Raw genomic sequence first — 26,345 nt, forward strand, 5'->3', positions numbered from 1 at the left:
AGATGTTTTCCCTTCTGTTTCCATCATCCATTGCAGAGCAAACCTTCTCTGGGGTCATGCTGCCTCTGTGTGTCCCCAGACTCACCCCCTCAGGGATGGAGAGCTGTGCTCTGGCTCTGCTGGAAGCTTGTCCCCAAGGTTTTGACTGCAGCAGCAGAGCTTTTGCTGGGTGTCCTTTGGGGCTGATTGCTTTGGAAGAGAAGCTGCAAGGCTGTTCCTCCTGAGGAGTAAATCAGGAGTGGTTTCTGCTGGTATTTAACCTTGAATTTGTGGGGATTTCTCCTGGCTTAGCTCTAACATTTGGCTTTCCTCCTGCTCTGCCTCCTACAGACAGCAGCCAGCTCAGCTCATTCCAGAGATTTCTGCCTTATCACCCAGCTCTGTCACCAGCCACAGCAGTGTCCTTTCCCTGGCATTGGCATCACCTTGAAACTCTTTGCTTGAAGTTCCTACTGTTCCTTAAAGACCAAGATGATACTTGGCCCCTTCTGGGCTGGGGAGGCAAGGGCACCGCTGAAAAATGTGGGCAAAGGTGGCCAGAAAGATGCCTACAGTAGAACCAACTCAGCAGGTCCTGCTGCTGCTGCTTAGGCCACATGGAGCTGTGATGCTTTGTCCCCAGGACTGTGAGCTATACCTGCAGCTCCTGGGACCATTTCTGTTCACAGAGTCATAGAGTGGTTTGGGTTGGAAGGGGCCTTGAAGATCATCCAGTTCCAAGCCCCTGCTGTAGGCTGGGACACCTCCCACTAGCCCAGGTTGCTGAAGGCAGCATCTCTCCTGATTTCCATCCATGTGGGTGTGCTCTGCACTGCCAGAGGGAGAAGGTGAAACTCTCTTGAAGCAGCTTCTCAAAGGGAACAGAGAGTGACAGTGGTGGTGCTCAACTGACCTTAACATTTTGCTTCATGCTTGCTGTTGCATTTTGATTGTTTGGGAGCTTTTCATTTTATTTTCCCCTGGAAGGGCTAAAGTGAGGCAGGGAAGGGCAGGGCAGTGCTGCACCTTTGGAAAGTAACCTTTCCAAACAGCTCTGCTTGGGAAGTGATGCCAAAAGCAGTGGTAGGACCAGGAAGGGTTCTCCAGCTTTTGTTTCATCCAAACCATGATGGAAAAGTAGAGTCCTGGCTGTACCTGGGCAAAGATGTGAGCAGGAGATAAGGTCTCTGAGATTGGCTCTCACTTGAGCTGCAGTTAAAGACCTGCCTCCCTTTCAAGCAGTTTTAGCCTGGCAGTTATTGATTGATCTCCCTGATTTACAGGGCACAGCCAGCTTGAGACCTTGAAGGCTTTTTGCAGCCTTATTTTATAGCTGACCCCATAAAAATGTGCTCCTTGAAACTCCTGCCCAAATGAGCCATGCCTGCCACTCAGACTCAGCACTCCAGTCACCCAGCAGAGCTCATTCACCAGGGGCTGTGCTGCTGCAGGCACCCTGGCTCCCTTTTGCCACCACAGCACACTCCATGGCTTGTTAAGCAGGAGTGATGGCTTGCAGTGGTTAGCAGTTGTTCAGTGGCCTGGGCTTTGGTGCAAAAAACCCTTTCTTTCCCCAGCTGAGGTCAGAGAGACACAGAATGCTTTGGGTTGGGAGGGACCTCCAAAGCTCATCCAGTCCAACCCCACTGCACTCAGCAGGGACATCCTCCACTAGGGCAGGTTGCTCAGAGCCCTGTGCAGCCTCACCTTGAATACCTCCAGGGATGGGACCTCAGCACCTCCCTGGGCAACCTGTGCCAGTGTTCCAGCAGCCTCCTGGTGCAGAACTTGTTCCTCACATCCAATCTAAATCTCTAGTTTCAAACCATTGCCCCTCAGCTGGTCCCTGCAGGCCTTTGCAGACAGTCCCTCTGCAGCCTTCCTGGAGCCCCCTTCAGGTACTGGAAGGTTGCTCTAAGAGCTCTCTGGAGCCTTCCCTTCCCCAGGCTGGACAACCCCAGCTCCCTCAGCTGCTTCTCATAAATAAGATCTGTTCTCCAGACCCCTCAGCAGCTTTGGGAAGGCCTGGCCTGGGTCAGGATGGAAAGAGCCTGCTGGGGCAAGGGAAGAGTGGCCCTTTGCCACCAAGAAAATGCAGGCAGTGCTGACTCTGAGCTTCTGAACCTGGTGAGCTGCAGGCTTGAGGAGATGCTGCAACTGGAAGGCTGTTCCCAGGTCATGGTGATTTGGTCTGCATGCTGTAGGTAGGATGCTTCATCCCCTGCTGCAGCAATGATCTGTGGGCTCTGGTGTCCAATCTCCCAACCTTCTGACAGGTGAGAGAGGTCAGTTTGAGCACAGCTCTTAGCATGGCTTCAGCCATGGCTGTGCTACACTTCAGGAGCATGAAATGCTTCCAAGCTTTGTCTCCTTGCTCAGCATTTCAGAGGGTTTCATGTACTTCTCTGGGCTCCACACTGGAAAGGAAGCTTCTTACATTTGTTATCCATTAGGCATAAAGTTGTAATCCCCTTACCTGCTGATGTGTTTGTTTCTTTTTCCCTCCATCAGCTCCCTGTGAAACAGAAAGGCCTTGAGGAGGCTCTCTGGAGACAAGAGTGGGGCAGCCTTGATCACTTCAGTCTGGGGCTTTAAACACATTTGCAGCCTCCCTTTGTTAAATGTGGCTGATTCATTTAAGAGGTTTAGTCTCTAATCAGATTTGGGCCTTTGGAGTTGTGTGTGGAATCCCTAATAGAGGAGGAGGGATGTGGTACAAAGCTGCTGGAAGCTGTGCTCTGAGAGCTGAGGAAGACTTCCTGGAGCCTAATCTTTCATTTCATGCTTTACTTTCTCTCTTCTTTTAAAGGTCATCTGTGCCCCACTCTGCAGCCCAGGCAGTCCACCAAGTTTTGACAGCTGTGGCTACCAATCAAGCCAAACAGGTTTGTCCATCCAGAGCCCTTTCCCTGGTGGAATGCTGCACCTGGGCATGCCCAGCATGGTTTAGGGGGTTCAGTGTTGATGAGCATCTGGAGATGTTAATTTGCATCTGACAGTCTCTTTCCTCAGCTTGCCCTCTGGTCCTGGCAAACCATTTACTTGCCTATGGCCAGGAGTCCACTGAAGAGCCCTCTGTGCCCCAGGTCCCAGCTGGGGACAGCAGCTCTGCCACCCTGCCAGCAGCACCTCCTGATGCTGCTGTTGCCTCCACAAGTGAGCTGAAGGCAGCAGTGCCTGCAGCTGGCTCTGCCTCTGCTCCTGCTGGTCTCAGCCACCACCTCCACAGCAAACCTCTTGTGTCTGGCCTTTTCCACCCCCCTCCTTTGAGGACTTGCAGCTTTCTACTGGCCACAGCCTTGCAGCCTCTTAAGGGTTGCAGCTAACAGCCAAGGAAGCTCTGTTAGGTAGATGGACCTTAATTTCACCCCCCAGGCCCCCAAAAAAGAGTGGCAGCAGCCAGGGGACAGAGTGCTTTATCCTGTTTCTCTGCTCAGAACCATTCTTACTGGTCAGCAGGCTGCTGGGGTTTATGTGCACACACCAGAACACCAAGCAGAGGTCTTTGTCCCCTGGGGTCATTGAGCTGTTGCCCACAGAGCCTTGCTGCCTCTGCAAGTTGGGGCTTGCCCTGGTGTTTAAGTGTCAAGGCATAAAGGGCCTAAGACTGAAGGGCACTTCAGCCACCTTGGGCACTTCAACCACCTTCCCCTGGCTTGTCCTTGAGTCACTGCATGACTCTGCTAACACCAGGCCAAGGCCAGGGGCACCTCTGGTGATGGACAGACTGCACTGACCTGCAGTGGTTTTGTGTTTTCAGGCACCTCTGGCAAACTCCCTTAAGGGCCAGACTCCACCTTCCTCAGTGTGTGCACCCTGTCCTATAGCCTCTACAGCTGGGCCAACATCACCTGGCAGCAAAATCTCAGGTAAGTTGTCTTTGGTGGAGGTGGAAATAAGGCCTGGATGTCCCTTGCCTCCTGTCAGGGTGCAGAAGACACTGAAGGTGGGGGAAAAAATCTTCCTCACTGAGAGGCTCTGCTGATCTTGAGGGAGGGAGGTGGAAAAAGCAAAGTGCAGGAGATCAGGAGTGGCTCTGTGAACAGCCCTGAGCTTTGTCTCATTGCCTGCAGCTAGAATGCAGTGCTGCAGCTCCTCCTTCACAGTGGGGTCAGGATGTAGAACCCTCCCCAAGCAGTGCTGAGAGCTCACCTGCCAGAGCCTGCTGTGCTTCCCCAGCTGGGCCAGAGCAGCTTTGCTGCTTTGGTTGCTAAACAGGAAGAGTTGTTGTGTTTGTGCAGGGAAGTGATCACATCCTGAAGGACCAGGAGTAGCTTTTCCTCACCTTGATGTCTGCCTTGAACACTTCCATACCCAGGAGCACCCTGACCTAGCCTTGCAATGAGGCAGTTCAGGTGCTGGGTCTGTTGGGCACTGGGCTGTGTGACCATTTCCAAAGCCAGTTCAGAGCCTGGGGTCTGCTGAGCAGAGCTGAGGAGTTTCTCAGGAAGGGAATGCTCAGCCTCCATCATTCAGTGCAAAGAGGGAGAGAGGAAATGCTTAGGGAAGCAAGGAATTGATTTTGAGTGTGTGTTAGCTAATGATGCTTGCATTGGGCATGGCTTTGTAAGCCTCTTGCATAAGTGGCTGAAATCCATTTCTGTTGCTCTTCTGCCTTTAATCCTTGGATGTAGGCTGCCTCTTAGCCAGGGGGGGGACAAGGCAGTAAAAATAGCTGGGAATCACATTGGGCTTGGCAAAGGCTTCTGAAAGTTTGGGTTATTGGAAATGTCAGCTCCTGGATTTGACAGAACTTCCTTTCTCTTCCCAAGAGCTGCTAATGAGAGATTACAGAGAGGAGCTCTTGATCACTGGGAGGTTTTTATGGGGTCATTTTTATTGTCAAGGTGGTGACATCTGGCACTGCCCTTACCAGGAGCTCTTGCCTAAACCCTCCAAGTTCTTGCCTAAAGCAGGAGGGACTCTTTGGCTTGAGACAAGAGCAGACATTTAATTGAACACAAACTCTGCATCCTCTGGTGTTGTAACAGCAACAGGAATGTTTCTGCTGACTCCAGACCAGGTGTAAGTGGCAAAGAAGCTTCATTTCCAAGTGGCTAGATCACAGCCCAGGTGTGTGGCTTGATAGTTGGGTGCCACAGTGCTTTGGACTCTAATTCTTGTTCTTGTGGCTTGCAGGACAAGGCACAGTGAAAACAGTGACAGCTCTGACGACTTCTACCACCCCATCAGTACCAGCCACAGCTGCACAGCTGAGCAAAGCCTTCTCCTTCACTTCTGCAGGGTCTGTATGAGCCTCAAGGTGTCTTTGTGGTTGATGTTGAAGATGAGTGTTGGCTGCTGCAGTGCTGCCTACAAGCTGACCAAACTGTAAAAGCCAGGCTGAGAGGGTTGGGGCTGTTCAGCCTGGAGAAGAGAAGGCTCCAGGGAGACCTCAGAGCTGCATTTCAGTATCTGAAGGGGACCTCCAGGGAGGCTGGGGAGAGGCTGTTCAGAAGGGGCTGTGGGGACAGGACAAGAGGCAAAGGTTTGAAACTGGAGCAGGGCAGAGTTAGGTTGGACATCAGGAGGAAGTTCTGCACAGTGAGGGAGAGACACTGCCACAGTTGCCCAGGGATGTGGTTGAGGCTCCATCCCTGGAGACACTCAAGGTCAGACTCTTGGTCCCTGGGCAGCCTGCTCTGGTTGGAGCTGTCCCTGCTGGCTGCAGGGGGTTGGACAAGGTGACCTTGGAGGCTCCCTTGCAACCTGCTGCACTCTGTGATTCTGTGACTTGCAGTGTGTGCTGATGGTCAACCTTGCTGACTTCCTCACTGCAGTACAGCAGAGCAGATTCCATGGCTTGGCTTGAAAAGCCACAGTCTGGTGGTGAAGGTGACTAGAGAATCCCCACACCATCTGCTCATTTACATAACAACACCACAGAGCCAGGCACATGCTCTGAGCACAGCTATTCTGAACCCTCTCTTTGGGAGTGCTTTGTTCAGGGATGACAAAGGGATTCCTTGGCTCATACCTTGTGTCTGGGGGAGAGGGAGGGCTCCTTGGAAATGGTGGTTGGAAGTTCTGTACATTTGCCTTGCACTGAAGTGAATTTCCCTCCATGAGCTCTTTCACAGCACACAGGCTCTCAGATCACAGAAGGTTAGGTAGAGGTTGGAAAGGACCTCTGGAGATCATCCAATCCACCCCCCCTGCCAGAGCAGGGTCACCCAGGGCAGGGCACACAGGAGCACATCCAGGTGGGTTTGGAATACCTCCAGAGAGATTCATTCTCCACCACCTCTCTGGGCAGCCTGCTCCAGGCCTCTGTCACTCTCACAGGGACAAAGTTTTCCCTTCTGTTCCTGTGGCACCTCCTCTGCTCCAGCTGGCACCCAGTGCCCCTTGTGCTGTCCTTGGCCATCCCTGAGCAGAGCCTGGCTCCAGCCCTGCACATCTTTATCCCCATCAATGAGGGCAGCCCTCAGGCTCCTCTGCTCCCAGCTCCCTCAGCCTGTGCTCACAGGGAGATGTTCCACTGCCTGCAGCAGCTCTGTGCTGAACTCTCTCAAGCAGTTTCCTGAGGCCCTTCTTGAACCGAGGGGCCCAGAACTGGACACAGAACTCCAGGTGTGGCCTGACCAGGGCAGAGGAGAGGGGGAGGAGAACCTCTCTGCAGCTACTGGAGAGCAGATGGCTGCTTGCCTTCAGCCTTAATCGTTTCTGTAGGAGTTTGTCAAGTGGATGCTACCCAAACACCTTGCTGTGCTCTTCAAAGGGCTGAAATAGTCCTCTTGAGGGATGGAAATTCAGATGCAAAATGCAGACAAGCCCTGCCTTTGTCCCAGGCTGCAGTGCCTCTAAACCATATGCTGCAGCCAGTGCTGTTGTCAGTGATGTCTTAGTTACACATCCTGACTTCTGTATCAGCAGCTGCTCTCTGAGAATCAGAGAGAGCTTAGAAAGCCTCAGGGAATGAAGGTCTCTGGAGGCCCCCAGTGCTCATCAGGAAGGATCACAGGATTTGTGCAAGGCAGAATGGTTTTGGTGGGAAGCAGTGATGGAAAGTTTTGGGCTCTGTCTTGGTGTGAGCAGCCTCCTTTGTGAGAGGTGCTGGCACCCAGTCCTTCCCTCCTGGGCACTGCTTCGCCACCTAGGTGCCATGAATAAACTCCTCTCAGTGCTGTGGCTTCTGCTGCTCTGCCAAAAGCTGTTGGGATTTGGTGTGAGATGTTCAGCTGCTGAGCTGAATGGGGCAGACATACACAGCAGAGAGGAAAGGACACAGGAGGGTGAGGGGTGGCCAAACCACTCTGAGTCCTGACTCCCTTTGACCCTCTGAGAGCCTTGCCAGAGGGAAACCAATGGTGGAGCCCAGCCTGTGTGCCAGCTTCTTGCAGTTTGGTTGTTGGAGAAGCTCTTCTAGTGCAGGGCTCTGTGCAGGCCTGGCCTGGGAGCCCTAAGTCTCAAGGTTGTGTCAATCATGGGGTTGGAAGCTGAATGTTTTCCTTTGCCTTTCTTCTCTTTTCCTAGGTCTGGATTTACCTTTGGTGCTGTCACATCAGCTGCTTCATCACCAGCCCTGCCCAGCCTTGCTTCCTCACAAGGTGAGCTTGGAAGAGTGTCCCAACAGCTCTTCCCTGCTGAGGGGACACTTCCTGCTCCTGGCTTGTGCTGCAGTTCTGTTACCAAGGCTGCAGCCTCTGCACCAGGATTCTGTACACCTGCTGGGTTGTGCCCTGGCACACACAGGGGTTCAGCCCACCTGCCCTTCACCTGAGAGCAAGCAAAACATTTGCTGCCAGGAGGCAGTAACTTAAGGAAAGGGCAAGGTCTGCAGCTCTTCCCTCTGCTGCAGAGGTGTGGAACACAGGAACAGGTTGCCCAGAGGTGGTGGAGACCCCATCCCTGGAGACATTGAAGGTCAAACTTGCTGGGGCCCTGGGCAGCCTGCTGTGGCTGGGGATGTCCCTGCTGACTGCAGGGATGCTGCCTGAGATGACCTCTGAGGACCCTTCCAAGCTGATGCAATCTGTGATTCTGTGCCTAAGTGGCAGCAGCATTTAGTAAGGGAGGGGACTGCTTGGGGTGGCTTTGTGCTGCTTCTGAGATGGAGCTGACAGCCTCAAGGCTGCCTTCCTGTTCCAGAGGTAGCTCACACTTGCCCACTCAGGACAGAGGGCCCTGCTGCAGTTGCTTTGTCAGGCTTGTGAAGTTTCTTGGCCTCTATTTTCAGTCCTGCAAAAGAAGCTTTGGTCCAAAACTCACTTCCAGTGCTTCTGGTTGCTCTTAACTCAAGCTGTCAGCTCTGCTTACAAATCCTGGCTTGCTTCTGTCCTTAAACCATCCCAGCCATGCTGCCCATGCTCTGGTAGCAGAGAACTGGTTTGGCTTGGAACTGGAAGACTCAGTTGGCAGAAGAGCTTAGGTAAAGAACAGTGAGGAGAGGGAGGTGCAGGAGGAGGCAGCCCTGTAACCTTCAGCCTTTGGAGGGCAGTTGCTTCCTGCTCCTCCATCCAGTGCTTGGGGCAGCTTGGCTGGTGATGGAAGATCAGCAGAAGGCACTTCAGTGCCTCAGGACCCAACTCAGTGTCTGTTGCTGAAATACTTCAGCTCAGAGTAAAACCTGAGGGGAATCCCAGCTGGGTTCGGAAGCTTTTGCTCTTTGGTACTTCATCTCCGTGCAGGTTTCCTGTCCAACCCCAACACCAAGGCAGTGCCTTCCAGCCACAGCTTGTGTGGTTTTGGTGCTCAGAAATCAACTGCACCCAAGGAAATCAGTGCCCTCTGCCTCCAGTTCAGCTCTCTTGTGTCTCTCACAGGTGGAGCTGCTTGGGCAGTTTGCTTTGGAGAGCTTTCCTCTCTCTCTCAGAGCTGAAAGCAGGCTGCACAGAAACTGCTCAGTGGTCTATAAATAGTTGAGGTTGTAAAGGAAGATTTGGCTTTTCAAGTGCCAGGAAAGTTCTCTTTATGACCCAAACTGTTCTGAGCCATTGGCTTAAACAGTTTCCTAATGGCTGTTGGGGAGCTGCTTAGCTGAGGCCGGGCAGGAGGGAAAACTGCCAGCAGCAAATGGTCTTTTATGTCTTCCTCAGACTGGTGAGGTGGGAGCCAAAGGCTGCTGCTCTTTGTACTCCAAGAGAAGGATGGTTTAGTGGAGGCTGTGACATGAGAGTGACTGTGACTGTCACTGCAACCCTGCCCCCAAGGGCTTCAGCTGTCACTGCTGCCTCCTGAGTGCAGATGGAAGTGGCAGTTACCTGATGGTCAGAGGCCCTGGAGCCGTGAGGCGAGAGCAGCGTCTGACGCTCTGGGAAGCACTAAGGCCTGCAGATGTTGTGAGACTGAGGAGCCAGCGTGGCTGCAACTCACTGTGGAACTTCTCTCTCTCCCTGACAGCTCCTGCTAAAGAATCCAGCCAGACAGATTCACCTTTGCTTGCTGGGACTTCCAAGTTCGGGATCGTGCCTGAGAGCTCCTTCGCTTTTGGCTCGGTCAAGCCAGCAAGCGCCGCGGGAGCCTCAGCAGGGAGCAGCACCTCAGCAGAGGGCACCCAGCCAACCAAACCTGCTGCAGCAACATCCTCTGCTCCCTCCACAGCCCCTGCCAAGCTGGACATCCATCCATCTAAACCAGGAGAACACTTGGGTCAGGGCAGTCTGGCTGGGGAAACTCTTGGGAGCTTCTCGGAGCTGCGGGTTGGGCAAGCAGATGACAGTGCCAAGGCCAGCCCCAAAGCAGCAGCAGCTCCCAGTGCTGCAGGAACACAGCCAGCTAAAATGTCTGCAATGGCTTCTGGCTTTGCTTTTGGTGCCCCCATGGCACTGGGAAAAGCTGGAGAGGCTGCTTCACCATCAGTCCCCTCTGCTGGCACAGCAGCCCCAGCCAGCAGCAGCAGTGCCACAGGCAGCCTCTTTGGCAGTGTCCAGATAACCAACCCAGGCTCCTCTGGGGTCTTTAACCTTGGAGGCTCTGGTGGCAGCAAACCCACTTTTTCCTTTGGGATTCAGCCAGTAACCAGCCTGAGCACTTCCACCTCTGCCCCTGCTGCAACCTCCATCTCCTCTGGGAGCTTCTTGAGTTCACCACAAGCTGCTGCCCCTACTGCAGCTTCTGCCAAGGTTGCAGGGGATGGCAAACCAGCTCCTGTGACAGAAAAGCCATCTGAGAGTGAAGCTGCAGCAGCTGGGTCTTCACCTCCAGTGACACAGCCACCACTGGAGTCCATTAAGGAGCCCTCTGTGCCCCAGGCCCCAGCTGGGGACAGCAGCTCTGCCACCCTGCCGGCAGCCCCTGCCGCCGCTGCCGCCGCTGCCTCCACAAGCGAGCCGAAGGCAGCAGTGCCTGCAGCTGGCTCTGCCTCTGCTCCTGCCCCAGCAGAGCAGAGTGTCTCAGCCACCTCCTCCACACCCAACCTGGCCTCTCCTGCAGAAGCCACCAGCGTGCTGGCTGCCACCTCTGCTGCTGCCTGTGCTCAGAGCCCGGCTCTGGGGGCCTCTGTCTTTGCCCCCACCCCTGCAGGCTCCGCAGCGTTCTCTCAGCCGCCGAGCTCCAGCTCCTCTGGCTCAGCCTTCAGCCAGCCTGCTGCTGACACAGGTGCCACTCCTTCCACACCCCCTGTCTTTGGGCAGCTGCCAGCAGGTACCACAGCATCCTCTCCCTTTGGGCAGCTGCCCACCAGCACCTTGGCCACCGCCTCTGCCGGCACCCAGGCTGCCGGCTTCGGGACCTCTGCCTTCGGCACCACCACCGCGGGCGGCTTCGGGCAGCCGGCCTTTGGGCAGGCCCCAACCTTTGGGCAGCCAGGCAGCAGTTCCTCAGGTGGCTTTAACTTCAGCCAGTCTGGCTTTGGGAGCATGCCAGCCTTTGGGCAGCCAGCAGCTTCCACGGCGGCCTCCAGCAGCGGCAGCGTCTTCGGGGCAGCGGCGAGCACCAACAGCTCCTTCTCCTTCGGCCAGCCCTCTGCCAGCACTGGGGGGAGCCTCTTTGGACAGAGCAGCCCTCCTGCCTTTGGGCAGGGCACTGCCTTTGGGCAAGGAGGCTCAGTCTTTGGCAGCACTGTTACCACCACAACCTCATCTGCTGGCTTCAGCTTCTGCCAGGCCTCAGGTAAGGGCAAGCTGCCGGCGCTGGCAGTGCAGCCAGCAGAGTGGCCCTGGGCAGAGGAGGGTGGGGTTGGACTCAGCCCTCCTCAAGGTCTCTTCCAACCAAAATGATTCTGTGACCACCTGCACCCCTGAGTGCTTGCACAGACCCAGGGGAGTCTCCTGTTGTTCTGGGGGCTTTGGGGGGGGTTCTGTGTGGTTTGGTTGTGTTTCCCAAAGCTTTCTGCAGCCTTCAGAGGCTCCCAGAGTCCTTGGTGGTAACAGGCTGTGGGTTTCCAGAGAGGACAAGCTAATTAGGCTCCTTTAATTAAAACTGGTGGCACTGCAGGCAAGCTGCTTGCTCCTTTTAACTACAGGAGCTGGAGAACAGTTCAAAAGGAGGGGAAGTGAACCCTGCTGGAGCTGCTGCTAATTCCAGAAGTGGCACAGAGTGCACCCTGCAAGTGAAGTGGGGCCTGGAGTGGGGAGCTCTGGCCTTAGGCAAAAGAACCTCAGGTAGCAGAGCTGGGATCTCCTGCCTGGGGGTGATCAGAACAGCAGGCTGCTTGTGCCTGCCTTGTAGCATGAGCAGAAACTCAGCCTCTGCTCTCAGAAGCAGCAATCCCCCAAGGAAAAAGTGGAGGGCTTCTCATTTTCTCCTTGGTCTGCAGCTGGCCAAAGAGAAGGGAGGAGAGAGGGCTTTCAGCTGACCTTCCAGTGAGGTTTAATCCTTTGGCCTGGGCACATCCTTTGAAATGTGCCCAGCCTGGATGGCTTTGCTGCCTTCATTTCTGTCCCTGTGGTTTGGGGTGGGAGACCTGTCCTCTCCCTGCCCTGGCCTGGAGTCCCCTCCCTGCATTGTCCTATCTCCTGCAAATCCTGCTGGGCATTTGTTCTGTGGCATGCATGCAGAGGAGAGTGGCCTGCAGGCCAGGGAGCTGCTCCCTTCTGCTCTGCCCTGCTGAGACCACAGCTGCAGGGCTTGGTCTAGTTCTGAGCTTCCCTGGTCAAGAGGGACAGGGAACTGCTGGAGAGAGTCCAGCAGAGGCTGTGGTGATGCTGAAGGGACTGCAACATCTGACTGAGGAAGGGCTGAGAGCCCTGGGGCTGTTGGGCCTGCAGAGGAGAAGGCTGAGAGGGATCTGATCAGTGTCTGTAAATATCTGAGGGCTGGGGGTCAAGCAGCAGGGGCCAGGCTCTGTTTGGTGGTGCCCAGCAGCAGGGGCCAGGCTCTGTTTGGTGGTGCCCAGCAGCAGGGGCCAGGCTCTGTTTGGTGGTGCCCAGCAGCAGGGGCCAGGCTCTGTTTGGTGGTGCCCAGCAGCAGGACAGGGGACACTGGACACAAACTGGAAGCCAGGAGCTTCCACTTCAACAGGAGGAGAAACTTCTTTGGTGTGAGGGTGCTGGAGGCCTGCAGCAGGCTGCCCAGGGAGGCTGTGGAGTCTCCTTCTCTGGAGAGCTTCCAGCCCCACCTGGCTGTGTTCTGTGTGCCCTGCCCTGGGTGACCCTGCTCTGGCAGGGGGCTTGGACTGGCTGACCTCCAGAGGTCCCCTCCCACCCCTACCTCTCTGTGACTCTCTGCTTTTCCTTTCTTCTCTTGACAGGATTTGGGTCCAGCAACACAGCCTCTGTCTTTGGGCAGGCAGCTAACACTGGAGCCACTGTCTTTGGCCAGGCAAGTCCTGAGAGCAGGCAGGGGCTGCTCTGCAGAGGGCAGCTGCTCCCTGCCTCCTTCTGAGAGATTAGCAAAATCAAGAGAGGCTTTGGCCTGCTCAGGAAACCTTTCCCAGGCCCTGAAGGTGTTTGCCATTGCAGTGAGCACCCAAGCAGCACCTGGGCAAACCTTTCCTAAGGGCTGTGGGAGAGGCAGAGATTTTCTCCCATGCAAGGTAAGGCAGAGCTGTGGAGAAGTCACCTTCCATGCCCCAGGGGGAGTGGACTCTGTGGGGCAAGCTTCCAATCAGTCCTGTGCCATAAACAAGACTTCAGAGAGACTGAAATGGAATCCTGGGGTCAGTTTTGGGCCTCTCACTCCAAGAAGGACACTGAGAGGCTGGAGCAGGGCCAGAGGAGGGCAACCAAGCTGGGGAAGGGGCTGGAGAGCAGGGCTGGGGAGGAGCAGCTGAGGGAGCTGGGGAAGAGGAGGCTGAGGGAGACCTCCTTGCTCTCTGCAGCTCCCTGAGGAGGCTGCAGCCAAGCTGGGCTTGGCCTCTTCTCCCAGAGTACCAAATGGTAAGCCAAGAGCAAAGAGCCTCAAGTGGCATCAGGGGAGGCTCAGGTTGGGCCTGAGGAACAACTTCCTCACTGCAGGAGTGGCTAAGGCCTGGAGCAGGCTGCCCAGGGGGGTGCTGGAGTCCCCACTCTGGAAGTGTTCAGAGCAGCTGCAGCTGTGGGGCTGAGGGCCATGGGTTAGTGGGGGCTTGGCAGGGTGAGCTCAGCTGAATGATCTTTGGAGGTCTTTTGCAGCCTCAGTGACCTCTGAAGGCTTCACTGCAGGATGTGTTGAAGCTTCCTGTGCAGCCAGAGCAGACCAGGCAGAGGCCTCAGCCCTGGGGGCATCTGCTGCTTTGCCTTCACTTCAGTCCCTCCCCTTGGATCTTTTTGTGCTCCAGCAGCCATCTTCTTCCACTGGAAACCTGTTTGGAGCTGGAAGTGGTGGGAGAAGTGGAGGCTTCTTCAGTGGCTTGGGAGGAAAGCCAAGTCAGGATGCAGCCAACAAGAATCCCTTCAGCTCCTCCAGTGGAGGATTTGGATCTGCAGCTTCCCAGAGTAAGTGAGCAAAGCAAGGAGGCAAAATGTGCTGTGGTTCCATCTGCTCTGCTGCCTGGAGCTGTCCTTCAGGAGAGGCTGCCTTACCATGGCAGGCCTCTCAGGGGCTAGCAGGGCCAGGGGCTGCCCCCCCAGGTGGGGACCCCAGGGTGAGCCAGGGGCTGCCCCCCCAGGGTGGGGACCCCAGGGTGAGCCAGGGGCTGCCCCCCCAGGTGGGGACCCCAGGGTGAGCCAGGGGCTGCCCCCCCAGGTGGGGACCCCAGGGTTTTCTTCTGCTTTTATGGCAACCAAGTAGGGAAGCCACTGAAGCAGGTGGAAGAAGCTGGACTGAGGGGAGACTTCAGCAAACAATTGTGCCCCCTGAGGGTGGTGAGGCCCTGGAGCAGGCTGCACAGAGCAGCCTGGTGGTGGTCAGAGCCTGCCCCAGAGGGAGGTGTCCCTGCTCATGGCTGGGGTTGGGACTGGATGACCTTTGAGGTCACTTCCAGGACCCCTTGAAGCTCCCCCAGCTTCCCCTGCCCCAGGGGCTTCAAGGCACTGTTAGGATTCTCTTCTGGAAGCTGTAAAGGATGAACTCAGTGCCAGAGTTGATCCCTCTTGGCCCAGACAGTGTTGGCTCTAGTGCCAGAGCCAAGCCCAGAGCTCTGCCTGGAGTTTCCTGAGCTTCCAGGTGTTGGTAGCACCCTCAGGAGTGAGCTGAGCTCTGGGGGTGCCCTCCTCTGCTGCAGCAGTGGGGGTGAGATGCCAGCAGGGCTTCCCTGCCTGCAGCTCCTGCAGCTCTCAGCTGGCCATGGGAGCTGATGTCACAGGAGCTGCTCACAGCCACCTCCTGAGTGAGGGACAGGATTCCATGCCCTTGCCTGGGGCTGCCCAGCTTCACTGGCTCCCCACCTGGGGTGGGTTTGGCAGAGGGCTGGGGGCCAGCAGGCAGGAAGGGGGATGTGGGAGTAGGGGAGCCAAGGGGAGCTGCAGGATTAGCTGCAGGTGGCTGGAAGGAGCACTTCCAAGGGCTGGGAGAGCCCAGGCCAGTTACTCTGTGGCATCTACTGCTCCCCTGGGGCTGAGGTCAGGCCCCTGGCCCTGCTGACTTAGTCCTTCCTTGCAGTGCTGCCACGAAGCAGATGCTTCACCAGAGGAGAGCCTCAGCTCCTCTGTGTCCTGCCACTGGCTGCTGCAGCTCAGTGCAGCCTGGGAAAGCTCTTCCTCAGTGAGGTGGAGCAGCTGGGCTCTGCCCTGAGGTCCTGGCAGGTAGGCAGGGGAAGAAATGCCTCCCAGGACAGCTGAGGGCTCCCAGCCCTGCTGATGGTCAGAGGCTGAGTCCAGCTGCTGGGCTTCTCCCTCCAGGCCTTGTCCCTGAGTGGCTGCAGCCCAGGATGCAGCTCAGCAGCCCTCCAGCAGAGTGCTCTGCAGCAGGAAAGGCTGGGGGGGGATCCCCCTGCCCCAGAGTGGGGCTTGGGGGGGACTGCAAAGCCCTCCAGGAGCAGGGCAGAGCTCTTCCCTCTGCAGGGAGCTGCTCTGTGGTGTTCCTGCCGTGCCTGGGGCTGCTGTTTCTCCTGGTGCAGGGAGTGGAGTGTGCTGCAGTCTGTGTGGAGCTTCTCAGCTCTTCTTCTCCTCCTCCCCAGATTCTTCCAACTTATTTGGCAACAGTGGAGCCAAGACTTTTGGATTTGGCAGCTCCTCCTTTGGAGAGCAGAAGCCTGCAGGGACTTTCAGCTCTGGTGGTGGCAGTGTGGCCTCTCAAGGCTTTGGGTTCTCCAGCCCAAGCAAAGCAGGTACTTTGTTCCCCCCCAGCACCCCCTGCTCTGCCAGGCTCTGAGTGCTCTGCCCCAGAGCTCTGCAGCCTGCCCCTGGGACAGGGACCAGCAAAAGAGCTGATGGCTTAGTGAGTGGAACCCCAGCTGGGGGAGAGTCAAGGCAGGGATGTCCAAGCTCTTGAGCAGAGAGGCATCCAGGCAGCTGCGCCCCAGGAGTCTCCACTGCAGCTGCAGAGCAGAGAGCTGCAAGGATCAGTTGTGGCCTTGTGTGCTGCAGAGTGCAGAGCATGGAGCTGGAAACCTTCCCCCTGCTCCAGCTGCTTCCTTGGGATATTCTCTCCCAAGCTTCCCTCTGGGGGCTTTGTCCCCAGTTCCATCCTGTGAGTGGATGCTGAGGAGGCTGCAGTGGGAAACATCCTCCTGAAGTTCCTTCCAGACAGGCTTCAGGCCCTGCTCCTGACCCCAGGCTGCCCTGCCCCCACCACTTCCTCCTGTGGTGTGAATCAAATCAGACCTTGGAAACCTCTCCAAGCTTCTTGACTCTTCCCTGCCCAAAGGGAGAGCCCCAGAGGCAGTGGTGGCCCTGAGCTCTCACTGCAGCTGGGTGGCCAGCTGCTGATCAGCTGCCAGAAGGGGAGGCACAGAGCCAGGCAGGGCAAAGCTGCTTCTCCTCTGCCCTCAGCCTGCTCTGGCAGTGGACACTGAGGGAGATTGTTCTGCTCCCAGCTTGGCTACTGAGCTTCCTCAGTGGGGCAAGCAGGGCAGGCCTGGATGGGCTCTGAGCTTCCTCAGTGGGGCAAGCAGGGCAGACCTGGATGGGCTCTGAGCTTCCTCAGTGGGGCAAGCAGGGCAGGCCTGGATGGGCTCTCAGCTTCCTCACTGGGGCAAGCAGGGCAGGCCTGGATGGGCTCTGAGCTTCCTCACTGGGGCAAGCAGGGCAGGCCTGGATGGGCTCTGAGCTTCCTCACTGGGGCAAGCAGGGCAGACCTGGATGGGCTCTGAGCTTCCTCAGTGGGGCAAGCAGGGCAGGCCTGGATGGGCTCTCAGCTTCCTCACTGGGGCAAGCAGGGCAGGCCTGGATGGGCTCTGAGCTTCCTCAGTGGGGCAAGCAGGGCAGGCCTGGATGGGCTCTCAGCTTCCTCACTGGGGCAAGCAGGGCAGGCCTGGATGGGCTCTGAGCTTCCTCAGTGGGGCAAGCAGGGCAGGCCTGGATGGGCTCTCAGCTTCCTCACTGGGGCAAGCAGGGCAGGCCTGGGTGGGCTCTGAGCTTCCTCACTGGGGCAAGCAGGGCAGGCCTGGATGGGCTCTCAGCTTCCTCAGTGGGGCAAGCAGGGCAGGCCTGGATGGGCTCTCAGCTTCCTCACTGGGGCAAGCAGGGCAGGCCTGGATGGGCTCTCAGCTTCCTCAGTGGGGCAAGCAGGGCAGGCCTGGATGGGCTCTCAGCTTCCTCACTGGTGCTGCTCTCAGACCCTGCATCCCCCCTGGCAGCAGGCTCAGCCTCCTGCCTCTCTGTTGGCTTTGCTAGAGCAGGAGAAGGGCCCTGCTGAAGGAAGCTCCTCTTGCCCTCACCCAGGGACTCTCTCTTTGCTTTGGGTTATTTGGTGCCAAGAGGCTCATGCAGGGAGCCTCAGCTCCTCCCCTCCTGCTCAGTGCTGCAGGGACTGCTGTGTCTTCCCCTCCCCACTCCAGGCTGGTTGATTTGGTGCTGGCTCCACTGCTTCAGGAGGCAAATGTGTGAGAGCAAAGCCCCAGCCCCTGTGCTGCATCCTCTGCCTCCTGGAGCCAAGGAGCAACAGGATCCCTGCTCTGAGTGTGAATAATTCAGGCCTGGCATTTCTTTTCTGCAGAGCCCTGTGTCTGCAGCCAGGCAGTGTCCATTACCCTGGGCTGGAATTTCACCCAGGGGACTCAGGTGTGTGCTGCTGTGGCAGCCTCAGCCCTGGGCAGGCAGCAGGGCAGGTGGCCTTCAGGTCCCACTCTGGCAATTAGAGACAGGCCAAGGCTGGCAGCAGATGAGCACAGGAGGAAATCATCTGGGGGGAGGCAGCAGGCAGCTGAAGTGTGAAGGGAAACTGCCAAAGGCAGAGTTCAGGCCTTGCTTCCCTGCTGGGGCTGTGCAGGTGCACTGCCCTGCCCCTTCTGCACTGCACCTCCACTGCCACCCCTCCAGCCAGGGGCAGGTACTGCTGCCCCTCCCCAGCCTCCCTGCAGCACCTCAGCACCCAGCTTGCTCTCCAGTCCCTGCTCAGAGGAGTTGGGCTGCACCTGCCCAGGGCTCTGGGGCCTTCTGCCTCCTGAGACACTTGCATCAACCAAGCTCTGCCCCCAGGACTCCTGCAGCTCCCTCCTGAGCTTGAGCTCAGGACCCAGAGCAGAGCTCTGCAGCCAGAGCCCAGCAGGAGCTGCTCCCCAGGCTGAGCTCCACAGGAGCCTTGCTCTGCCCTGTGCTGTGCCCTCCTGAGGTGCTGAGCAGCAGAGCTTTGCTTTCACAGTGACCACAGAAGCAAAGCTGCTCCCTGCTGAGGGGTGCCAGGGCTCTGCTGAAGGGGAGGTGACTCCCAGCAGTTAAAGGATCAGTCTGGACCCCCCCAGCTTCTCATTGATAGCCCCCAGAAGTCTCATGAGCCCCCTGAAGTGTCTCTGACCTCCCCAGAAGTCTGATCAACCCCCCCAAATTCTCACTGCTGTCCCCCAAAGCCTCATGACCCCCCCTGAATGCTTCAGTGATCTCCCCAAAAGCCTCATGGATCCCTCAGATTCTCCTTGCTGTCCCCCCAGAGCCTCCTGCACCCCTCAGATTCTCCTTGCTGTCCCCCCAGAGCCTCCTGCACCCCTCACATTCTCCTTGCTCTCCCCCCAGAGCCTCCTGCACCCCTCACATTCTCCTTCCTATCCCCCCAGAGCCTCCTGCACCCCTCACATTCTCCTTGCTATCCCCCCGGAGCCTCATGACCCCCCCGGGATGCTTCCCTGACCTCCCCCACAGCCTCTTGAGCCTCCTTAAACACCAACCCAATACAGAAGCCTCTCAGACCTCGCTGAGCCCCCCCCAGAGCCTCAGGGTGCCTCCAGGGCCTGCTCCCCGGGCTGGGAGCTGTGTCGCTGCGGGGGGCAGGGGGGGCCGGCGGCCGCGCCGCCCTCCTGACCTCTCTTCCCCTCTCTGTGTCGTGCTGTCCTGTGTCTGTCTGTGTTTGCCTCTGTGTTGCTCAGGTGGCTTTGGTGCTGCTCCAATGTTTGGCAGCCCTCCCACCTTTGGGGGGTCCCCTGGGTTTGGAGGGGTGCCAGCATTCGGTTCAGCCCCGACCTTTGCAAGCCCTCTGGGCTCAACGGGAGGCAAAGTCTTCGGCGAGGGCACGGCGGCCGCCAGCGCCGGAGGCTTCGGGTAAGCTGCCCCTGGGCTGCCCCCTGGGCTGCCCCCTGCCTGCCCACCACGGCCCCAGGCGCTGCCACAGCCTGGGGGCACGGTGGCTGAGAGCAGCCGGGCACAGGGGGCCCTGGGAGGGGGGTGGTTGGCAGCTGAACAGGAGCCGGCAGTGTGGCCGAGGCGGCCGAGGGCCTCCTGGCCTGCAGCGGGAGCAGGGAGCTCATCCTGCCCTGTGCCCAGCGCTGCTCAGGCCACAACCTGCACTCCTGTGCCCAGCTCTGGGCTCCTCAGCTCGGGAAGGACATTGAGAAGGTGTCCAGAGAAGGGCAACAAAGCTGGGGAGGGGTCTGGGGCACAGCCCTGGGAGGAGAGGCTGAGGGAGCTGGGGTTGCTGAGCCTGGAGGAGAGGAGGCTCAGGGGAGACCTTCTTGCTCTCTGCAGCTCCCTGCAGGGAGGTTGGAGCCAGCTGGGGGTTGGGCTCTTCTCCCAGGCAGCCAGCACCAGAACAAGAGGACACAGTCTCAAGCTGTGCCAGGGGAGGTTCAGGCTGGAGGGGAGGAGAAAGTTCTTCCCAGGAAGAGGAATTGGCCACTGGGATGTGCTGCCCAGGGGGGTGGTGGAGTCCCCATCCCTGGAGGGGTGCAGGAACCCTGGGGCCAGGGTTTGGTGCCCATGGTGGTGCTGGGCTGAGGGTTGGCCTGGATGATCTCAGAGGCCTTCCCCAGCCTTGGTGATTCTGTTTGCTGTCTGCACACTGGGGTCCAAGCCTGGGAGCTGCCTGAGGAATCTGATTTTGATGCCTGAGCCTTGGCAAGGATGCAGAGCCCCCAGGCAGCTTCAGCTGCAGCTCAGAGCAGTGCCCAGGCAGCACTTCCTGCCTGCATTTCTCTTGACCAAAGAACCTCTCCAAACCTCCCAAAGCCAGGGCAGTTCCTCCCCAGTGTGCTGTGTGCTGCCAGCTCCAGCTTGCTGGGCACTGCCTGCTGCTGAGGTGTTGCTGCTTCAGTTCTGAACAAGCTGCAGCCCTCAGCTGCTGCCTTGGGGAGGTCAGAAACTGAGCCACAGCCACTCCAGCTGGGAGCAAGTCCTGTTTGGCTTCATCAGCCAACCTCCAGTGCCTCTCAGTCCTGCTTTGCATAGGAGCCTCACAAAGAGACCTGAAACCTGGGCAAGAGAGGTTTGGCTCAGTTGTTGCCAGGCAGCTGCTGCCTCCTGTCCTGGGGAGGGTTAAAAATGATCTGCCCTCAGCCTGAGCTGCTGCTCCACTTGTGCTGTGCTCTGCCTTTTGCTTCCAGTTGCAGCTGAAAGGAGAAGTTTGAGCCACAAGCTGCCTTTGCCACTTCCCTCTCATGGGGCAGAAATGATTTGTGTGCTGGCTGGCTGCAGCCTGAGGAGGTGGGGCACTGTCCTGAAACAGCAGCCTGGCATCCTGAGACTCTGGGGCAGGCTGCTCAGGGAGCTTGGGGCTGCCCTTCTCCCTGGAGGTGTGCAGGGGGTAGGCTGGAGGAGGCCTTGAGCAGCCTGGGCTGCTGGGAGGTGTCCCTGCCCAGGGCAGGGGTTGGAGCTGCTTGAGCTTCAAGGTCCCTTCCAACCCAAACCCTTCTCTGAATCCTGCTGCTGAACAGGAAGCACAAACCCAGTTCTGCCCTCCCTGGGGAAGGCCCTGAGCCCCTGGTCCTGAGCTGAAGCTGCCTGCATGGGGCAGGAGGCCCAGGGGTGGTTGGTAGGAGCAGAGGTGCAGAGCCCTGTGGGGGGCAGGGCTGATGAGCTGCTTGTCACAGTGCTGCAAGGGCTGCTGTGGGCTTTGCTGGGGCTGGTCCTGCAGCCTGGGGGAGGGGGCAGGGGGCACAGGAGGCTGTGAGAGGCAGAGCCTGGCACAGCAATGTGACTGCAGCAGCTGGCAGCCCAGGGGAGGGCTGCTGCTGGGTTAGCTCCAGCCTGCACTTAGCCTCACAGCACCTGAGGCTGCAAAAGACCTTGCAGATGATCAAGCCCAGCCCTTCCCCCAGCACCAACCATGGCCCTCAGCACCACAGCTCTCATCCCCCCTCTCAGGTGGTGTCCTTAGGGAGGGTGCTGGGGGGTGAGGGCAGGCTGGCAGCAGAAGTGGGAAGCTGCCTGCAAACCCCAACTGCTCTCCTTGGCACTGCAGGTTTGGTGGCACCAGCAGCAACACAGCCTCCTTTGGCACCCTGGCAAACCAGAACACCCCAAGCTTTGGGTCTCTGTCCCAGCAGGGCACTGCCTTTGGCACACAGAGCAGTGGATTCTCAGCTTTTGGGACAGGTGGAGGAGGTAAGAGAAGCTAAAATGTGAAGAACCCAAAGAGGCCTCATGGCCCCAGCTCCCTGGGCCTTGGCTGTGCCTCCTCATGGCCCCAGCTCCCTGGGCCTTGGCTGTGCCTCCTCATGGCCCCAGCACCCTGGGCCTTGGCTGTGCCTCCTCATGGCCCCAGCACCCTGGGCCTTGGCTGTGCCTCCTCATGGCCCCAGCACCCTGGGCCTTGGCTGTGCCTCCTCATGGCCCCAGCTCCCTGGGCCTTGGCTGTGCCTCCTCATGGCCCCAGCTCCCTGGGCCTTGGCTGTGCCTCCTCATGGCCCCAGCTCCCTGGGCCTTGGCTGTGCCTCCTCAGCTCCCTGCCCCAGGCCTGCCTGGTGCTGCTGTGGGCAAGGCAGTGTGTGCTGGAGGGCTGAGCTGCAGGCTGGGCTCTGCTGCCCTCTCAGCCTTCAGCTCCTGATCCATCACTGACTTGCTGAGTGGAAGAGGTGCCTCATTCTCCTCTCCACACCTCCTCAGGGTGTTGCTTTTCCTCCTTTCTGGGGAGTTTGTCTTTCTCCTCAGAGGCAGAGGGGGACCTGTGAGCAACACCCCCTGCAGACCTGAGCTGCACCACCAGCCAAGGCTGGGGCTGAGGGAGCTCTGGAGCTGCAGCTGCTGGGCACAGGGCAGGGCCTGAGGCTCCTGGCACTGCTGGGCTGTGTCTCAGCACCTGCAGCAGGCACAGGCTCCAGCTGCAGGGAGCAGCTCTCTGGCTCCAGGGAGAGGTGAAGCCAGCAGGCAGGGCAGGCTGTGTGGCTGCTGCTGGGCAGTGGAGCTGGGTGCTGAGCAGGGAGAGCAGAGGCCTCTGAGCAGCCTGGGAGCTCACTTCCCTTCAGCTGCAGGCTTGGCTGCCATTGTTTGCCCTTCTCCCTTGCCCTGCCCTCAGGCAGTGTGGAGATGTTCTTCACTCTGGGTGTGGCAGGGGACAGCTGCTACAACTCCTGCAGGTTCTTTCTGCCTCCTAACAATTCCTTCTCCAATCTTCCCTCTCTTGCAGGCTTTGGCTTCGGCTCATCCAGCACGTGAGTACCACCCTGGCCCTGCCTGAAACATGCCAGCAGGAGCAGGGCAGAGGAGCTGAGAGGGCCTACAGCAGCAGCAAACCACTCCTGTGCCATGCTCCTGGGCTGAGCCCCAGCAGCAGGGGCAGGGAGGGGATCCTGCCCTCTGCTTTGCTCTGCTGAGACCCCCCCTGCAGTGCTGGGGCAGCTCTGGAGCCCACAGCACAGACAGGGAGCTGGGGGAGCAGGGCCAGGGGAGGCCACAGGAGAGCTGGGAGGGCTCTGCTGTGAGGCCAGGCTGGGGGAGCTGAGGGTGTTCAGCCTGGAGAGAGAAGGCTCCAGGGAGACCTTCTGGTGGGGAGAGACCTTTGAGCAGGGCCTGCTGTGACAGGACAAGGGGGCAGGGCTTGAGCTGAAAGAGGGAAATTCAGAGCAGAGAAAAGGAAGAATTCTCTCCACACTGAGGGTGGTGAAAGGCCAGCCCAGGGTGCCCAGGGGGGTGGGAGATGCCTCCTCCCTGCCACCATCCCAGGGCAGGTTGGTTGGGGCTCTGAGCAGCCTGCTGCAGCTGGGGATGTCCCTGCTGGCTGCAGGGGCTTGGGCTGGGTGAGCTTCAGAGGTCCCTCCCCAGCCAAAGCAGTCTGGGGTCCTGCTCAGGAGTGAGTGAGAGCTCCAAGTGCAGGCTCCTGGTGTCTGCTTCCCCAGGAGGTTCATCTTGCACACCAGGGAGACCTTGCAGCTGGGTCCTGCCCTTTGCCACCTCTCAGGCACACAGTGGCTGTGCTCAGCCTGGCATCATGAGCTGAAGGAGGGCACTGGGCTGAGCTCTGCCACCTGCCCTGCTGGGTTGGTGTGAGCAAGTCCCTCAACCTTTGCTTCCCTCTCAGGTGGAGAGTGAAATCTCTGCTCTAGGGTAAGGGTAGTTACTCCTGGAGTAGCTACACCTGGTCAGGAGGTGCTGATGCTGGCAGCACCAAAGTGCTCACAGGATGGTTTGGGTTGGAGGGACCTTAAAGATCATCCAGCCCCAGCCCTCTGCCCTGGGCAGGGACAGCTCCTGAGCTGCTGATGGGAGGGGGCCTGGGAGCTTGAGAGCTCTGCTGGATTCACTCTGCCTGAGGCAGGCTCCAGCACTCACTGTGGTGATGTTTTCCCCTTGCTCCACAGATCCTCCTCTGGATTTAGTGCATGGAGAAGCTAGGAACACCCTGAGCTCCCTGTGGAGCTGTGCTGCAGCTCCTGCCTTCATGAGTCACCAGCATGCTCAGCACCCCAGCACTCTTCCTTTCCACACCACTTCTGGGACTGCTTTGGGGCTGGGTTTTGTTTTCTAAGAAGAAGATTTGGTTTATTTTTCTGTGGCTCTGTTCTTGCTCTCTATTAAACTCTTGGTCTTCATGCTCCTTGTCCTGCAAAGGTTTCTCTCCCACTCTCTCATCCTGCTTCCAGTTCTGCTGTCCCCAGCAGGAGGAGGGCACAGAGCTGCTGGAGTGAGTGTGCTGTGGCCCCCAGGCCCCCTCTGGCCTTGGCTCTCTCCTGGCCAGCCCTTGCCTGGCCAAGGAGTGGCTGGGGCTGGTTCCTGGTCTCACCCTGCACCTCCCCTTGAGAGGATGCCTGATCCTCCCAGGCTCTTCAGCTGGGGCTGGGGTTTGCCCTGCTAATTTTAAGTCCAGGATGGGGCACATGCTCATCTCCCTCAAGTGCTGAAACTGAGTCATGTGTGAGCCAGAGGCTTGCTGGAGGAATGGGAAATGAGCTGAGGAGAAGCTGGCAGCCTGCAGGAGATGTTCCCATGGCAGTGGCAGCAGCAGGGAGGTGGGAAGGGAAAGCTCTCCTATTTTTACCTTCCTGTGAGTTTTCCAGCACTCAGAAAATGGAACTCAGGTTACAGGGAAAACTTCTGGCCCTTGAGTGAGAAGCAGGAGCTGCATCCACAGGCTTGGCTTGGGGTTCTGCTGCCAGCTAGGACCAGAGTGGCTCAGCTTGGAAGGGCTTAGAGGGCTTCTCCTCCAAGCTGCCTTGGGTTCTCCTCTCACATGTTTGGGGTTGTGCTTTCCCCCTGCAGCTCTGGGCTTCAGTCACCATCCCTGGTGAGTCTCAGGTGTTCTTGAACTCAGGGAGCAAATCTTTGCAAGGATGCCCTGCAGGCCCTGGGACAAGCACTGGCTCTGTTTGATGCACCTCAAGTCCTGCCTCCAGTCCTGGGGTCCCCAGCAGAAGGACACAGAGCTGCTGGAGTGAGGCCAGAGGAGGACACCAAGATGCTCCCAGGGCTGGAGCAGCTCTGCTGTGAGTACAGGCTGAGGGAGCTGGGGCTGTGCAGCCTGCAGAGGAGAAGGCTCCAGGGGGACCTCAGAGCTGCTGCCAGGACCTGAAGGGATCCTGCAGGAAGGCTGCAGAGAGACTTTGCTGAGGGTGTCTGAGCCAGGCCCAGGGGCAATGGTTTGGAGCTGAGGCAGAGCAGGGTCAGGCTGGAGCTGAGGAAGAAGTTGTTCAGCAGGAGGGAGCTGAGACTCTGACCCAGGCTGCCCAGGGAGGCTGTGGCTGCCTCCTGCCTGGGGGTGCTGAAGGCCAGGCTGGATGAGGCCACTGGAACACGGGGAGCAGAGCCCAGGGAGGGTTTATTTTTAGCTGTGGAGAGGCTCTGCAGGGCTGTAGGCCCTGAGGCTTTCACACCCCCCCTGGATTCTGACCCCTGGCACAGCAGTTGTCCTGTTGGAGACAGCCCCAGGGCCCTTTGTCATCTCCCCTCAGAGCAGAGCCATGCAGGGGAGGCAGCCCTGGGGCAGAGGGGAACATCCCCTGGGGTGTGCTGGTTTGGAGGTGGAGCTGAGGCTGGGCTGAAGTGTGCCCTCCCAAGGTGCTCTCCTTGACTGTCCAAGGGTTTCCCAAGGCCTGGAGGTGAGGCTGCTGTCCTGCTTTTCCTTCCTGAGTATAAATAGCAGCTGGCCCACAGCACTGACCTTAGATTCTTTGCATTAATCTCCCCTGGCTGTGGCATGTGACACCTCCCAGCCAGCCCCTATCAGCTGTGCTCCCCCAGATAGCTGAGAGAGCTCTGCCACAGGGGGGGTTGGCTTGGCAGGAATGTGAGCCTGGCATGCTGAGCCCATTTCAAGTTGCTCTTCTGGAATGATGGCAGCAGTTGGGAGTTGTTCCTCCTGTGCTGCTTGCTGCTGGTTGGACCCAGCTTGAGGAGGGGAGACTGGAGATGAGGAAGCTCTTGGCAGTGAGGGTGGGGAGGCTGTGGATGCTCTCTCCCTGAGGGTGTTCAGGGCCAGGCTGGATGAGGCCCTGAGCAGCCTGGGCTGCTGGGAGGTGTCCCTGCCCATGGCAGGGGGTTGGAGCTGGCTGAGCTTGAAGGTCCCTTCCAACCCAAAGCATTCTCTGCATCTCTGGCCTCTACCCTCCACAGGCAGGAGTTGTTTCAGCCCCTGCCTGCTGATGTGTTGCTTGCAAGGCTTCCCAAAGCAGGGCTGAGCCAGCCCAGCCCCCTGAACTCCCTGCCCTAGGGAGAGAGATGCTGCTCCTGGTTTCCATAGTAGCTGCTGGAGCAGCTGAGCAGCAGGCAGAGGCTGGTGGTGACCAGGAGCCTCCAGGCAGCACACAGGAATGCAGCAAAGGCCACTCTGAGAGCTGCATTTGCAGGACATGACTCCAGGGCTTGGCAAGGGGCTCTGGCCTGGCCTTGACAGAAGCTCTGACAGGCTCTCAGCTGCTTTAGGTGGCCTCTGATCTCCTGGCCTCTGATCTCCTGGCCTCTGATCTCCTGGCCTCCCTCCAGCCTTTTGTGGACAGATGTTCAGCAAAGAATGAAGCTCCTGCCCCAGAGGGACAGCCCCTGGCTGGGTAAAGAAGCCAAGGGCTAACCAGGCTTGGACTTTGTGATGGTTTAGCCCTGCAGCAGCCCCGGGGCTGTTATCAGCCAGGGGCACAGCCTGAGCTGCCAGCACCCTGCACCCCTCAGCACCAGATAAAAGAGGGCCTGGGGGTGATAAAATGAGCGGCTGTGGGTCAAACCCTGCCCTTGGGCTGCAGTCCTGCCCCACCACAGTGTCCCCTTGCAGTGCTGGGGGAGACCAGCAGCACCTCCATCCCACCCCCCTCTCCCACCAGCACCACCTGAGGCAGG

The 26,345-nt window shown here is 58.4% G+C and overlaps 1 protein-coding gene across 1 annotated transcript in view; it reads left to right on the forward strand.

Annotated features, from left to right (window-relative positions):
* The window catches only part of NUP214 (nucleoporin 214), a 44,129-nt gene extending 22,901 nt beyond the window's left edge, over positions 1 to 21,228 (forward strand). Inside the window, exons 25-34 of the mRNA XM_054174325.1 lie at positions 2,789 to 2,864; positions 3,740 to 3,848; positions 5,119 to 5,224; positions 7,456 to 7,529; positions 9,322 to 11,031; positions 12,611 to 12,681; positions 13,619 to 13,775; positions 15,398 to 15,547; positions 18,740 to 18,911; positions 21,046 to 21,228. Of these exons, the coding sequence (XP_054030300.1) occupies positions 2,789 to 2,864; positions 3,740 to 3,848; positions 5,119 to 5,224; positions 7,456 to 7,529; positions 9,322 to 11,031; positions 12,611 to 12,681; positions 13,619 to 13,775; positions 15,398 to 15,547; positions 18,740 to 18,911; positions 21,046 to 21,202 (2,782 nt within the window). The 3' untranslated portion in view covers positions 21,203 to 21,228. The remainder of the gene's footprint in view (positions 1 to 2,788; positions 2,865 to 3,739; positions 3,849 to 5,118; positions 5,225 to 7,455; positions 7,530 to 9,321; positions 11,032 to 12,610; positions 12,682 to 13,618; positions 13,776 to 15,397; positions 15,548 to 18,739; positions 18,912 to 21,045) is intronic.
* The last annotated feature ends 5,117 nt before the right edge of the window (positions 21,229 to 26,345 follow it).

Source organism: Dryobates pubescens, chromosome 29, assembly GCF_014839835.1.
Source record: "Dryobates pubescens isolate bDryPub1 chromosome 29, bDryPub1.pri, whole genome shotgun sequence".
NCBI lineage: Eukaryota > Metazoa > Chordata > Aves > Piciformes > Picidae > Dryobates > Dryobates pubescens.